The following is a 15609-nucleotide window of genomic DNA, read 5'->3' on the forward strand; positions in this document are numbered from 1 at the left end:
GTTTAGAGTGTGGCTTCAGTGATAAGTTATCAGTAGTCCGACAGCCACTGTACTGAATAACCCCAACCCCACTCCCCACCATGAAATAGAAAAAGAGACTTTCGAGGTCACAACTTCTATATTATATTGAGATGTACTTGTCCATACCAATCTGTACATATAGCAGGTTGAATGTTGCCTAGTTCAGCCATGCTACATTTTACATTCAAAAAATGTCATTTAGCAGATGCTTTTATCCAGAACGACTTACAGTTAGATATTATCACATCGTATTGATTTGAATATATTTATTCTGCCTGTATTCTGATTTTAATCAGAACATCAAACTGTCATATCATATTTGTTTCTGAGTTATTACAAAGCAAATGTTGTTTGTTGTTAATATATGACCTTTGCGTTCACGCACCATAGCAAACAGCAGGGAAATGGTGTAATGCATGAAACACCATGAGCATGCAGGTGTTTGTGGAACACTATGTGCCCATGGTGTGTGTGTTTGTGCGCATGTGTCATTTTTTGTTCACCTAACGGTAAGTAATGCCACATCAATCTACATTTAGAACCTGGCACAAGTTCCTCACTTGAGTTAAATGTTTTGTCACTTTCCCGCAGCTTAATGGAAAACCGAGAATTTGCATGTCTGGTGCTTCCAATACAATTCCACTGTCAGAGCCTTACCCCAACAGAACCTGGACAAAGACACCATTATACCTCAGCAAGTGAGAGTACAATGCCACTATAGTGATACTCACTGCAGCACCTGAAACAGTGCTGATAATTTAAATACCATTTACACATTGAAAATGACCAACTTGTGCCTAAAACCCAGGTATTTGTTTAGTAATTAACCAGAAATAATATAGAAGTTTTCTTAATATTACCATTCATGTTTTATTGTTTATGTGGAGCTTGTAAGAAATGACAAATATAGAAATGTAGCAAATGCAAAACAATTTCACATTTGAATGCCCTTTCACATTGGTCTACTAAAATCATAAACATTTGAAAGGGATGTGGCAACTGTAGTCGGTGCGTATTTACAAAATACAGCTACAAGCTCATACCAGTGTTAGCCGTATCAATGACCACAGTGGGACGTATAAACTTTACTTTTATTGTTTTACTTTTCAGAAACATAGAATATGCCTTTTAACAAAATACAGTCAAATTATTCTGTAAAAGTTTAAATTTTTTGATCTTGAAAAAATTTGCCACCATATTATGACCAGTGTTTAGACAAGATCAACTTCACACACAAAATTGGTAAGCAAGTATAAATGCATTTATGTACAGGGCATCCATTGCTACAAAGAAGCTTTTCCTCAGTAGGCTACTTTGTGTCTGTATGCTCTGTATGGTGCTGCCTTTATGGGTCTGCATATGCCCAGGTCTGTTTCACACCAGAGTGGGCACCATGGCAGTGTTAGGGTGTTGGGTGTAGGACAGGTTGGCAGATGGGTGCAGGCCGGAAGGGGGGGGGAGGAAGTGAGGGGTGTGGCTGTAGGAGAGCAGTGACCCTGGGCCCAGGGAGTAAGGGCCCCCGTGGTAATCGAGGGTGGGACCCTGTGATAGGTCAGGGTATTGCTCCAACATGGCACTCATCTTGCCCTTCTTGTTCTTGTTGGACACTTTACGGTTTCGTGTTTGGATACCGTCTTTCTTCATAGTAAGGGGTCTGTTGACCTGTGAAAAGAGAAGTGTGCCTTTACTTCATATACATAAGTTAGTACATTCTCTTTCTCCGTTATTACCCTGAAACTACTATACTACATGAGGTAGATCTAAAACAAACCGCTATTGCGGTTCAATGACTAGGGTTCAGTAGCTTGGAGTTGTGTGGGGTTTTGTCTTTTTAACCAGTGAAGGGGTGCTAGCTAGAAGCTGGTAATAGTAGCTCTCTAGCAGTCAGTATACTGTATCAGTGTATCTTGTTCATTAACTCACGTTGTGCAGCTTGAAATAGAGTCCACAGGCGTTGCACACAGGCTCACCGCTGGCGTTCCGTCTCCACAATGTGGTGGTGCTGGTGTTACAGTTGGCACATTGTGTCCCAGCCCGCTTACTGATAATCTGAAACAGAGAGAGAGGAATGTACATCAATTCTGTGGATGAAAGGTGAGTTCCAATGTTCATTTGGAATCTTTGAGTTTTTCAATCAGTAGATTGGCATGTCAACACAATAGAATTTACAACTGATTAGCTTATCCAATCCTTGTGCCATATCATACCAGTCTTTTCTTTGGCCGGATCAGGGGACGGTTTTGGCCATTCATCTTGTGATAAAGCCCACAGGCGTTACACAGGTAGTGTCCTGTCCCATCTCGACGCCATAGAGGGGTGTTAGTGGCTCCACAGTTGACGCACTCCCTGGCGTCTACCACAAATCACAAACACACTACATCAGTCTCCTACCAGTCATTTGTCCCAAAGAATCATCTGAAATCCCAAAGGATGTTCAGAGGAAAGCATGGGTGGATTGGCCATCTGGAAATTCTGGCAAATACCTATTGGGCTGGACCATTTTTTAGTTGGGTGGGCTGGTTGAAATTAATACACAAAACTTAAACTATATAAAAATAAAACAATTCAAAAACCTAACATGGCTGGCGGACCATGGGCACGTTGCGCAATTTCTTAATATAAACTGGACAAAAATGTAAACCCAACATGTAAAGTGTTGGTCCCATGTTTCATGGGCTGAAATATAAGATCCCCAGAAATGTTCCATATGAACAAAAAGCTTCTTTCTCTCAAATTTGGTGCACATATTTGTTCACATCCCTGTTAGTGAGCATTTCTACTTTGCCAAGATAATCCATCCACCTGACAGGTGTGGCATATCAAGAAGCTGATTAATTCTTATGGATCAGATCCCGTTAGCGGGATTGATTTGACAACACCCGGTGAAATGGCAGAGCGCCAAATTCAAATTAAATTATTCAAAATATTTAACTTTTATACAATCACAAGTGCAATACACCAAATTAAAGCTGAACGTGTTGTTAATCCAGCCACCATGTCAGATTTCAAAAAGGCTTTACGGCGAAAGCAAACCATGCTATTATCTGAGGACAGCACCCCGCATACAAACACATGACAATCATATTTCAACCCGCCAGGCTCGACACAAAACTCAGAAATAACGATATAATTCATGCCTTACCTTTGAAGATATTCTGTTGGCACTCCAATATGTCCCATAAACATCACAAATGGTCCTTTTGTTCGATAAATTCCGTTGTTATATCTCCAAAATGTCAATTTATTTGGCGCGTTTGATTCAGAAAAACACCGGTTCCAACTCGCCCGACATGACTACACATTGTCTAATAAGTTACCTGTAAACTTTGTCCAAACATTTCAAACAACTTTCCTAATTCAACTTGAGGTATTTTAAAACGTAAATAATTGATCAAATTTAAGATGGGATATACTGTGTTCAATAGAGGACGAAATGAAAGTGGAGCGAGCTTCAGGTCACGCGCCCCAAACAAAAGAGTACACTTGGCTATACACCCAGAATGGAAAGGGCTACTTCTTCACTACTCAAAGGAAAAACATCAACCAATTAGGAACTGCAAGCATATTTCTATTAAAACTGGCTTGCCATAGAAAACCAATAGAAAATAGATTGTCCTCAAAAAACAAATTCGCTGGATGGATTGTGCTTGGGGTTTCGCCTGCCAAATCAGTTCTGTTATACTCACAGACATTATTCAAACAGTTATAGAAACTTCAGAGTGTTTTCTATCCAAATCTTCTGGGCCTGAGTAGCAGGCAGTTTACTTTGGGCACGCTTTTCATCCGGACGAGAAAATACCGCCCCCTAGCCCAGAGAGGTTATTAAACAGCACGATCATTACACAGGTGCACCTTGTGCTGGGGACAATAAAAGGCCACTCTAAAATGTGCAATTTTGTCACACAACACAATGCCACAGATGTCTCAAGGTTTGAGGGAGCATGCGATTGGCATGCTGACTGCAGGAATGTCCCCCAGAGCTGGTGCCAGATAGTTGAATATTAATTTCTCTACCATAAACCGCCTCCAACGTCGTTTTAGAGAATTTGGCAGTACGTCCAACTGGCCTCACAACCGAGACCATGTGTAATCATGCCAGCCCAGGACCTCCACATCCGGCTTCTTCACCTACAGGAGAGTCTAAGACCAGCCACCCGGACAGCTGTTGAAACTGAGGACTAATTTATTTTATTTATTTTTTATTTAAATTTGTAAAAATGTTTACCCCCTTTTTCATGGTATCCAATTGGTAGTTACAGTCTTGTCTCATCGCTGCAACTCCCGTGTGGAGAGGCGAAGATCGAGAGCCGTGCATCCTCCGAAACACAACCCAACACAATGCCCACTTAATCTGGAAGCCAGCCGCACCAATGTGCTGGTCGCGATAGAGCCTGGACTCAAACCAAGAATCTTTAGTGGCATAGCTAGCACTGCGAAGCAGTGCCTTAGACCACTGCGCCACTCAGGAGACCTGAGGAGTATTTCTGTCTAAAATGAAGCCCTTTTGTGAGGAAAAACTCATTCTGATTGGCTGGGCCTGGCTCCCTAGTAGGTGGGCCTGGCTCACAAGTGGATGGGCCTATGCCCTCCCATGGCCAGCCATGGCTGCGCCCCAGCCCAGTCAAGTGAAATCCATAGATTAGGGCCTAATGTAACGGTTTTCTTCTTCCTCTGACGACGAGTATGAAATATCGGACCAATGCGCAGTGTGGTAAGTGTCCATAATATATTTAATAAACTGAACACAGAATATAAAAGAACAAGAGAAATAAATGAAAAAAGACGAAACAGTTCTGTATGGAAAACACAGACACCTAAGTATGGTTCTCAATCAGAGACAACGATTGCCAGCTGCCTCTGATTGGGAACCATACCAGGCCAAACACATAGAAATAGAAAACATAGAACACAAAACATAGAATGCCCACCCCAACTCACGCCCTGAGCAAACTAAAATGGAGACATAAAAAAGGAGCTAAGGTCAGGACGTGACACCTAATGAATTTATTTCAATTGACTGATTTCCTTATATGAAAGGTAACTCATTAAAATTGTTGAAATTGTTCGATGTTGCGTTTATATTTTTGTTTAGTATATAATGAGCCTTTGGCTGATTAGTGTGCAACGGACAGTTTTGTGATAGGCTGAGCTGAGGTCATGCAAACTCACATTCAAAGTCAAATGCGACATCAGCAGAGACCTGTTCTGACTCCCAGACTCTAGTGTCATCAGTTAGACAGCTAATATCATGGATAGTAAAAAACAGAAAGAGCTCCTATAAATGTAGAAAGAGTACATGGCTACTGCTGGCTAACACCTTTGTCCCGAAGCAACAGTTAGCCTTGAGCTAGCTTCGAGCTAGGCCCATCTCCCAGCTAGCCGAAGAGGTCTACCAGCTAATTCTTGGGCTATATCACCTCTTTTGCCAATTGGCCTGGGCCCTTTATTGCCAACACGGAGCCGCGCCGATCCATCACTATCCATTATTACGTCTGCTGACGTAATCGTCCGAGGTGGTTTCAACAGGCTTTTCCGTTGCGACGTCGCGAAGACCCATCTGCTAGCCCCGGCCCGCTAACTTTCTGAATCGCCGTGTCTCCAGCTCGCCTAGCGTAGTAGCGATGACCGAACGGCTCCCTGACTCACCTATTGCTGCTTATTGGACCCTATGATCACTCGGCTACACATGCCTCTCCCTAATGTCAATATGCCTTGTCTACTGCTGTTTAGGTTAGTTATTATTGTTTTATTTCACTGTAGATCCCCCAAACCCGCCCAACATGCCTTAGATAGCTCTTTCGTCCCACCCCCCACACATTCTGAGACCTCACCTGGCTTAACTTGTGCCACCAGAGACACAACCTCTCTCATCGTCACTCAGTGCCTAGGTTTACCTCCACTGTATTCACATCCTACCATACCCTTGTCTGTACATTATGCTCTGAATCTATTCTACCACACCCAGAAATCTGCTCCTTTTATTCTCTGTTCCCAACGCACTAGACTACCAGTTCTTATAGCCTTTAGCCGTACCCTTATCCTACTCCTCCTCTGTTCCTCTGGTGATGTAGAGGTTAACCCAGGCCCTGTAGCCCTCAGCACCACTCACATTCCCCAGGCGCTCTCATTTGTTGACTTCTGTAACCGTAAAAGCCTTGGTTTCATGCATGTTAACATTAGAAGCCTCCTCCCTAAATTTGTTTTATTCACTGCTTTAGCACACTCAGCCAACCCAGATGTCCGAGCCGTGTCTGAATCCTGGCTTAGGAAGGTCACCAAAAATTCTGAAATTTCCATCCCCAACTACAACATTATCCAACAAGATAAGATAAGAACTGCCAAAGGGGGCGGAGTTTCAATCTACTGCAGAGATAGCTTGAAGAGTTCTGTCATACTATCCAGGTCTGTGCCCAAACAATTCAAGGTTCTACTGGTCATGGGTCCACCTCAGCCACGGTCAAGGTCCTAAACAATATCATAAACGCCGTCGATAAAAGACAGTACTGTACTGTGCAGCCGTCTTCATCGACCTGGCCAAGGCTTTCGACTCTGTCAATCATCGCATTCTTATCGGCAGACTCAATAGCCTTGGTTTCTCAAATGACTGCCTCGCCTGGTTCACCAACTACTTCTCAAATAGACCTCTGGCAGTCTCTATGGGGTGCCACGGGGTTCAAACCTCGTGCCGACTCTTTTCTCTGTATATATCAATGATGTCGCTCTTGCTACAAGTGATTCTCTGATCCACCTCTAAGCAGACGACACCATTCTGTATACATCTGGCCCTTTGGACACTGTGTGAATAAACCTCCAAATGAGCTTCAATGCCATACAACACTCGTTCCGTGGCTTCCAACTGCTTTTAAATGCTAGTAAAACTAAATGCATGCTCTTCAACAGATTGCTGCCCGCACCCGCCCGCCCGACTAGCATCACTACGCTGGACGGTTCTGACTTAGAATATGTGGACAACTGCAAATAACTAGGTGTCTGGTTAGACTGTAAACTCTCCTTCCAGACTCACATTAAGCATCTCCAATCCAAAATTAAATCTAGAATTGTCTTCCTATTTCACAACAAAGCCTCCTTCACTCATGCTGCCAAACATACCCTTGTAAAACTGACTATCCTACTGATCCTCAACTTCGGCGATCATTTACAAAATAGCCTCCAACACTCAACACAGCAAATTGGATGTATTCTATCACAGTGCCATCCGTTTTGTCACCAAAGGCCCATATACTACCCACCACTGCGACCTGTATGCTCTCATTGGCTGGCCCTCGCTTCATATTCGTCTCCAAACCCGCTGGCTCCAGGTCATCTATAAGTCTTTGCTAGGTAAAGCCCCGCCTTATCTCAGCTCACTGGTCACCATAGCAACACCCACCCGTAGCATGTGCTCCAGCAGGTATATTTCACTGGTCATCACCAAAGTCAACATGTCCTTTGTCCTCCTTTCCTTCCAGTTCTCTGCTGCCAATGACTGGTACGCATTGCAAAAATCACTGTACCTGTACACAGTCCATCTGTAAATACCACACCCAACTACCTCATCCCCCATATTGTTATTTTTTTTATTTGTTGCTCTTTTGCACCCCAGTAACTCTACTTGCACATCATCATCTGCACATCTATCACTCTTACTACATTTGCACACACTGTACATAGATTTTTCTATTGTGTTGTTGACTGTACGTATGTTTATCCCATGTGTACCTCTGTGCTGTTGTTTTAGTTGCACTGCTTTGCTTTATCTTGGCCAGGTCACAGTTGTAAATGAGAGCTTGTTCTCAACTGGCTTACCTGGTTAAATAAAGGTGAAATAAAAAAATAAAGAAAACAAAAAACATTCTACATTGTCACCTCAATCAAGTTTTTTGGGAGGCTAAAAGCATGATTTAGTCAAAGAGTAAAGTGCATTATGCTCATGATTCCTGTATTAAAACTGTCTGCCCTGCCCCTGTGCCTGTGCACTCTCTGAGGCCTGCTGCTGTGATGAGTGAGCCACTCTCCTCTCCCCCACATGTGCTTGAGAGAAAAATGTGCTCTGATCGTATAACATTTCCAGTGGTGGAAAAAGTACCCAACCATCATACTTGAGTAAAAGTAAAGATACCTTAATAGAAAATGACTCGAGTAAAAGTAATAGTCACCCAGTAAAATTCTACTTGAGTGAAAGTAGTAGTAGTCAAAAATATAAATAATAAAGTACTTAAGTAGTACTTTACGCCACTGAACATTTCAAAATGCAAATGCAGTTAAAACACAGCTTTGGAAGCTTCATTCCCTTGTCACTGTCAAAGAGAGGATGGTCTCAGCTTTCTGTAGTTATAATTGTTATTTCTCAACTCTGAATATTCAGCTCAATAGCTACTATTTGGTATGGCTTTGAGGTATTGAGTAGAACTTGAGCGAAATGCAATTGTTGTTGAGGGCATAGGCCTATAGGTCTCATTGTTAATACTGTAGGGCTGTTAAGGTGAACATATTGCCACCACACAATCAATTTCACAATAAAATTCCACATGACCATTTAGTCATGGTAACTTGGCTTCTCCAAGCTCTGATGCTGCTGATGGTCATTAGTAGCCTACCAAACTTGACAACTGTCGGGTACCCAGGACTCTATCTAAAGCGGCCAAATAACTTCTTAAAATGAAGCACATTAATCTTCTTTACAACGGGTGTAGAGCCTAACAGAAATACATAGGCAGCACGAGTTTCAAATTTGGGGAAAATCATTTTCACCATAAAAATGCACCTTTATAATAAAGGTGCATTTGCATAATCGCATTTGCGGTCATTTTTGAGAACAGTGTTTTCCGCTAATGAATTGCACTATCGACAAATCACACTTTTTTAGCCCACTGCCGTGTGCGCATTGCTACACTTATAATATGAAGAAATAGTCTAATAGTTTATCTGATCTGTTGTATTAGCCTCATTTCTTTAAAAAAAAAAAATTGATGCGAGTGGTTGTATTAATTTGGGATCTATCGCATCCCACAACTGTCCCAGAGCATGTTTGGAATATTTATTTATTGCACAGAAGGACAAGTTGTCCAATAGAATAGGTCAACTTCTGTACGATGGGGGCTAGTAGATTGACATAGGCTAATGCTTTTGCCTGCTCATCTTATTGGCTGACGAAAAGTAGGCTAAATTTGGACAGTTATTCTAACATCTTCAATATGCGCCTCGGAATTTGATAAGAGGGACACGTGCAATTGCATCCCCGATGTGCCTGTCTTCACTTGTAGCCTACTTCTTAGCTGTGACAAGGACCTGACCACGTGATGGCCATTAGCTAATAAGAATTTAGATATCTGAGAAAGCCATGTGAGTGAGAGTGCTTTGGAGCACAGCAGCCGGGAGAAGGGAATTAATAATTACACTGAACAAAAATATAAACGCAACAAGAGACTATTTAAAAGATTTGACTGAGTTACAGTTCATATCAGGAAATCAGTCAATTTAAATACATTCATTAGGCCCTACTATATGGATTTCACAAGACTGGAAATACAGATATCCATCTGCTGGTCACAGATGCCTTAATAAAAGGTAGGGTCGTGAATCAGAAAACCAGTCAGTATCTGGTGTGACCACCATTTGCCTCCAAAAAGTTGATCAGGCTGTTGATTGTGGCCTGTGGAATGTTGTCCCAGTTCCTCTTCAATGGCTGTGCGAAGTTGCTGGATGAGTGAAGGATGCAGCATGAGTGAAGGATGCTTTGTTGCGAAATAGGAAGCCAATTCTAGATTTAACTTTGGATTGGAGATGTTTGATGTGGGTCTGGAAGGAGAGTTTACAGTCTAACCAGACACCTAAGTATTTGTAGTTGTCCACGTATTCTAAGTCGGAGCCGTCCAGAGTAGTAATGTTGGACAGGCGGGTAGGTACAGGTAGCGATCGGTTGAAGAGCATGCATTTAGTTTTACTTGTATTTAAGAGCAATTGATGTTGATTTTGATGTTGATTGATGTAATGATCATAGTGTTTATCAGCTTTTTGATATGCCACACCGGTCAAGTGAATGGATTATCTTGGTAAAGGAGAAATGCCCACTAACAGGGATGAAAACAAATTTGTGTACAAAATTTGAGAGATATAAGCTTTTTGTGCATATGGAAAATTTCTGGGATGTTTTATTTCAACTCATGAAACATGGGACCAACACCTTACATGTTCCGTTTCTACTTTTGTTCAGTGTATTATATTCAGCCCAATGGCACAACGGCCATTTTGGCCGCAAAAGGCATGGATTGTTTAGGGGGCATTACGGCCACACAAGGGGGATGCCACCGGGAAATTCGAGGCCTGGTGAGAATATTATCAAGTGTTTGTCAAATTGTAAATGAGTGACTGATGAAGTGTGTGCACCCTGCAAAAAAAACAAAGAAAAGCTCATGCCTTTCATCCAACCTTTTTCAAATCATCATTAGAGTCGCATCATGCAGCCTTAGAATGTATTAAAAATCTAAACATATAGCCAGCCAGTGGTGGAAAAAGTACCCACTTGTCATTCTTGAGTAAAAGTAAAGGTACCTTGAAGGAAAACTCAAGTAAAAGTGAAAGCCACCCAGTAAAAATATTTGAATTTAAATATACTTAAGTATCAAAAGTAAAAATATAAATCATTTCAAATTCCTTATATTAAGCAACCCAGATGGCATGCTTTTCTTGTTTTGTTTTTTTTAAATGTACCCATATCAGGGCCTAACATAAAGACAACTCAGAGAATGCTATTCTGTTTTTCTGAAATAGACTACATTTTCTTCATATCATGTTTCTTTAAACCTGTCTAAAATAAATAATGGATTCATTGTGATGGTGTAGGCTATATTAAATGGATTTAAAATTGATTAAATGGACTTTTTAAAATGTAGATGTTCCAAATGTCTGCATCAGTGAATTGTAGGCTGTACATGGAAGCCAGGAGATGCTTAACTTGTTTATGTTAATTAACTGTCAATTACCATGAGACCGGCAGTTATTTTCTTTACAGTCACCGGCTGACAAAATGTAATGACCCCCACAGCCCTACTGTAGGTGGTAGCCTACAACTGCAAAGTTTTTTTAGGACATTACATTTACTGTTGGATGAATACATGGCTACTAGCAGTGGGTATTATATTTAGAGTTAGCAATCTAGTTCATGTGTTTTGAGTTTCCACTTCCTCAGGTATTGAACCCCAAATAATTAGCCTACGATATTAGTTAGTGCACATAAAGATGTCTGTAATTAATCTCTACTGAACCCCCCCAAAATCTGGATTTTGCTCACCTGGTGGGGACAGCCTCATCTTATTACGTAGTTTGGGAGAGTAGGAGGAGGGGTTAATCCATGCCCCTGGAGAGTAGAGGCCTGCTGTGCTGTAGTCCTGTGGAGAGGTTATGTACGAGCTGTAGGGGCCCAGCATCTGCGAGTGGGAGTGGGGAGATGGTGTGTAAACACCCCCAGCAGCTGAAGTCAGATTCAGAAAACTGCTTCCACCACCTCCCCCTAAAGGACTCAAGCGCTCGGCCTTCAAGGCCTCCTGAAGCCTGGGACTTTCCTTGCCATCCCTGCCTGGAGAGGAGTACCCATTTCTGCAGGAAAACGAGGATGTGGCACTGGAGGCATAAAGGGAGGTTGGGGTGTGTGGGTGCAGTGGAGTCTTGGTGAAAGGGTTACTGGTCCAAGTAGAGGTTGATGGGTTGTAAGGAGAGCTCAGAGAGTGGCTTCCAGGCCCTTCCAGCCATTGGAGGTTGCTTGGGAGAGAGGGTGAGGAGTACACTTGGCGAACTGTATGAGAGAGATACAATAGAAGGGCATAGTTGTCAGGGGAGTCCCTCATTACACATTTTTCAAATACTTTTATATTCAATGTTAATTTAAACTCTGAAAGGTCAACATAAACGTTGTAAAGTTATGTAAGGTTCCACACTGCTGACCTGAGCTGTGTCTGTAGGCTGATGGAGCCCTGCTGTGGCTGGGGTTGGAGAAGTAGGAGGGCAGGCTGGTGAAATCAGTCTCATGGTTGGAGAAGAAGGGCTCTCCCTCCTCTCCTGGAGGTAGTAAGCCAGGCTCTGAGGAGAAGCTGGCCAGGGGATCAGAGCTGAGCAGAGCCGGAGACACCCAGTGAGACTGTTCAGTGGAATCCTCCATGTTTACAGAGATAACCACTGACTCTGAAACAACAGAAAGGATTTGGAGAAATCTGCCATTCTTAGGGAGTCCCGGGGAATAGATCTAGTTGGGACCTGATTTGACCTATGGCAACAACCAGACAGGACCGGCATCTCAGTAGGCCGATGTGATTTACATTCAAGTGTTTACAAATAATGTTGTTTGTGTGGATGCCATTTTAAAGAAACCCATGTAACTTCAAGACATGATGGTCCCTCGACAGCAGCAGTTCTTTTCTAACTTCCCTTTCAAGAATCCTCATTTGCCCGTGGCTGAAAGTAGACCCTAATAATTAATAAACCTATCTGAAATTACAAACAGTGAATAAACGTTTGCTGACTACAACAAATGACCTTTATAGGAATTCATATTATTATTGTAAAAACAGAAATTGAGAGAAACATCCCTGGGCTAAAACATTGAGTTCTTCTAAGGAAAAAACAAATAAAAATTGTAATAATGAAATTGAATTTCCATTGAAAATTAATTCAATGGAAATAATCTGTTTATAGATGTTCAGCACTTGCATGGTGCTGGTGCTTAGATAATTTGATATAGTTCAGTGACAATTTTGCATAATATAAAGTGAGTTTATCACATTTAATGGAATTGATGGTATAATGTAACAAATAGTTATTGTAGCCAAAACAAATAATGAATCTCTTGAAACAACGGAAGTATGGTCTGCTCTGTAACACACAGTGCAGGGTGTTAGTAGGGTGTTAGTAGTTAGTAGTAGACACAATGTTGCACCATATCTTTAGTCACTTGTGATAAGAGAAAAGAGGATCATAATAGGGTCTGATGGAGTCTGAGAAAATCAGATAGAGTACATTATTGTCCTACTTTATATACCTAGCATCTAGCATATGATGGAATCAACTAATCTCATCTGATTTAGTAGAAATCTATTGTCACACATTTACTGCTGACTAACAGCCGGTGGACCATAGAAAACCACTGTTATGGAACTTCTCTTAATAAAAAACTTGTGCATAATAAATCAATGCTATCACTGCAATGACAACAACAACAAAACAATTTGCCCAAATAATCACAATAGGAAATAGTGAAATGACACTGTAAATATCCAATGGTATAGCAGAGTTTTACTCTCATTGTATACCAGCCGTTATGGCAAAAATAAATAGATGTCAAAATTGTAAAGTGAAATAGTTACAATTCAAAATGTTAATTAATTGAATGAAAATGCTTTATGTTAAATTAAGATTCAACTCAAATTATTAATCCAACTAAATACTAGCATACTAGCAATAAAGACATGATGAGCAATTAAGACCCATGTTGATAAGTGTACACTTGTCTGGATATAAATAATTCAACCATGCCCTCCTTTACTGTAACTGTAGTGTTACAGTTGTAGCTAGGGTTACCAAAATGTAACATGATGAAAAAGTTTAAGAACTTTATCTAACGAAGCCATTGCCACTTATCACTTTTATCTCCCATAGTGTTGCAGCCAATCAAACAACGAATGATCTGGAGTAATGCAGAATGAGAACTTCCACAGGTTCTAGTTTCACACCATTACACGTCCACTGTCACTCACAGGCTGATAGTGTGTACAGTGGCACTGTAATGTGACAGAAAAGCTGTACCTACCTGAGGTCCCTGTGAGGAGTGGATGTCAAAGGTGAGTAAAGTACGGCCGCAGTAGAAGGATACCCAACTAGGTGAGAGATTAAGAGATCAGCCTGAGGTTTGTATCTGTGTATGTGTGGGAAAATCTCCAGAAGACTAACTGAGTTCTAGAACCCCTCGAAAATGACTGAGATTAAGGTTAGAAAGGGTGCGATGGGAGGGGTTGGGGAGAACTTTTTTGAAAGACACACCTCCTTGTCCTGCTATACCAAGAGATCTAATTTGTCTGTTAGGGTAGACTCACTATAGTTAGTCCCAACTAGAGATTGTCAGCAAATGTATCAATACCCAGAAACTCCTTATTATGATCATTATTTACTTCTATGTTATTGATAGGAATGGTTAACATGAACAGTTTTTGACATTTTCTATTTGATTCCATTTATGTCATGGTATTGTTGTATAAAAAAGGGGAGTTGATGGGTATTCATGTGGCTTGTGTCAGTAATATCTGGACTAGCCGACTAAACTCAGCTCCACGATTTACAATAGATTTGAACTGCAACTAGTGTGGGGGGACTGGAGCTCCAACGTCACATAAAATTATTTATTTTGATCAAAAACGACACATTTCAGCACCCCAACAATAGACTGTAAATGCGTGCTGTTCTTTGGGTGCTGAAATCTGTCATTTTTTTATAACATTTTCATTTTATGTTTGGTCGGAGCTCCAGTCCGCCCACACTAGTCGCCGCTCAACTCTATCTCAAATTGTGGGGTTGAGTTTGGTGGCTACAGTTGAAGTCAGAAGTTTACATACACCTTAGCCAAAGACATCTAAACTCAGTTTTCACAATTCCTGACATTTAATCCTAGTAAAAATTCCCTGTCTTAGGTCAGTTAGGATCACCACTTTATTTTAAGAATGTGAAATGTCAGAATAATAGTAGAGAGAATTATTTATTTCAGCTTTTATTTCTTTCATCACATTCCCAGTTGGTCAGAAGTTTACATACACTCAATTAGTTTTTGGTTGCATTGCCTTTAAATTGTTTAACTTGGGTCAAATGTTTCGGGTAGCCTTCCACAAGCTTCCCACAATAAGTTGGGTGAATTTTGGACATTCCTCCTGACAGAGCTGGTGTAACTGAGTCAGGTTTGTAGGCCTCCTTGCTCGCACACATGTTTTCAGTTCTGCCCACACATTTTCTACAGGAATTGAGGCCAGGGCTTTGTGATGGCCAATCCAATACCTTGACTTTGTTGTCCTAAAGCCATTTTGCCACAACTTTGGAAGTATTCTTGGGGTCATTGTGCATTTACAAGATCCATTTGCAACCAAGCTTTAACTTCCTGACTGATGTCTGGAGATGTTGCTTCAATATATCCACATCATTTCTCATCCTCATGATGCCATCTATTTTGTGAAGTGCACCAGTCCCTCCTGCAGCAAAGCACCCCCACAACATGATGCTGCCACCCGTGCTTCACGGTTGGGATGGTGTTCTTTGGCATGCAAGCCTCCCCCTTTTTCCTCCAAACATAACGATGCTCATTATGGCCAAACAGTTCTATTTTTGTTTCCTCAGACCAGAGGACATTTCTCCAAAAAGTACAATCTTTGTCCCCATGTGCAGTTGCAAACCGTAGTCTGGCTTTTTTATGGCGTTTTTGGAGCAGTGGCTTCTTCTGGGCTGAGTGGCCTTTCAGGTTATGTCGATATAGGAATCGTTTAACTGTGGATATAGATACTTTTGTACCTGTTTCCTCCAGCATCTTCACATGGTCCTTTGCTGTTGTTCTGGGATTGA

The 15609-nt window shown here is 41.4% G+C and overlaps 1 protein-coding gene across 1 annotated transcript; it reads right to left on the reverse strand.

Moving 5' to 3' along the window:
• Nucleotides 1–871: 871 nt before the first annotated feature.
• LOC110494566 (erythroid transcription factor) lies at nt 872–14047 on the reverse strand. The gene is made up of 6 exons (XM_021569745.2): nt 13820–14047; nt 11962–12198; nt 11312–11812; nt 2229–2374; nt 1945–2070; nt 872–1683 (listed from the first exon to the last, which is right to left on the reverse strand). The coding sequence occupies exons 2-6, from the start codon at nt 12173–12175 to the stop codon at nt 1396–1398; spliced, it is 1275 nt and encodes a 424-aa protein (XP_021425420.1). The 5' UTR covers nt 12176–12198; nt 13820–14047; the 3' UTR covers nt 872–1395.
• Between the last annotated feature and the right edge of the window lie 1562 nt (nt 14048–15609).

This window comes from Oncorhynchus mykiss, chromosome 17 (assembly GCF_013265735.2).
Source record: "Oncorhynchus mykiss isolate Arlee chromosome 17, USDA_OmykA_1.1, whole genome shotgun sequence".
Lineage (NCBI taxonomy): Eukaryota > Metazoa > Chordata > Actinopteri > Salmoniformes > Salmonidae > Oncorhynchus > Oncorhynchus mykiss.

Bases quoted from the DNA above. Each gene is read 5' to 3' on its own strand.
- LOC110494566 (XM_021569745.2), bottom strand. From the start codon at position 12,175: ATGGAGGATTCCACTGAACAGTCTCACTGGGTGTCTCCGGCTCTGCTC. The intron at 2,071-2,228 runs GTATGATATGGC...TCTCTGTTTCAG, and splicing joins TCCGGCCAAAGAAAAGACTG to ATTATCAGTAAGCGGGCTGG. The intron at 1,684-1,944 runs GTGAGTTAATGA...CTCTTTTCACAG, and splicing joins TCTATTTCAAGCTGCACAAC to GTCAACAGACCCCTTACTAT.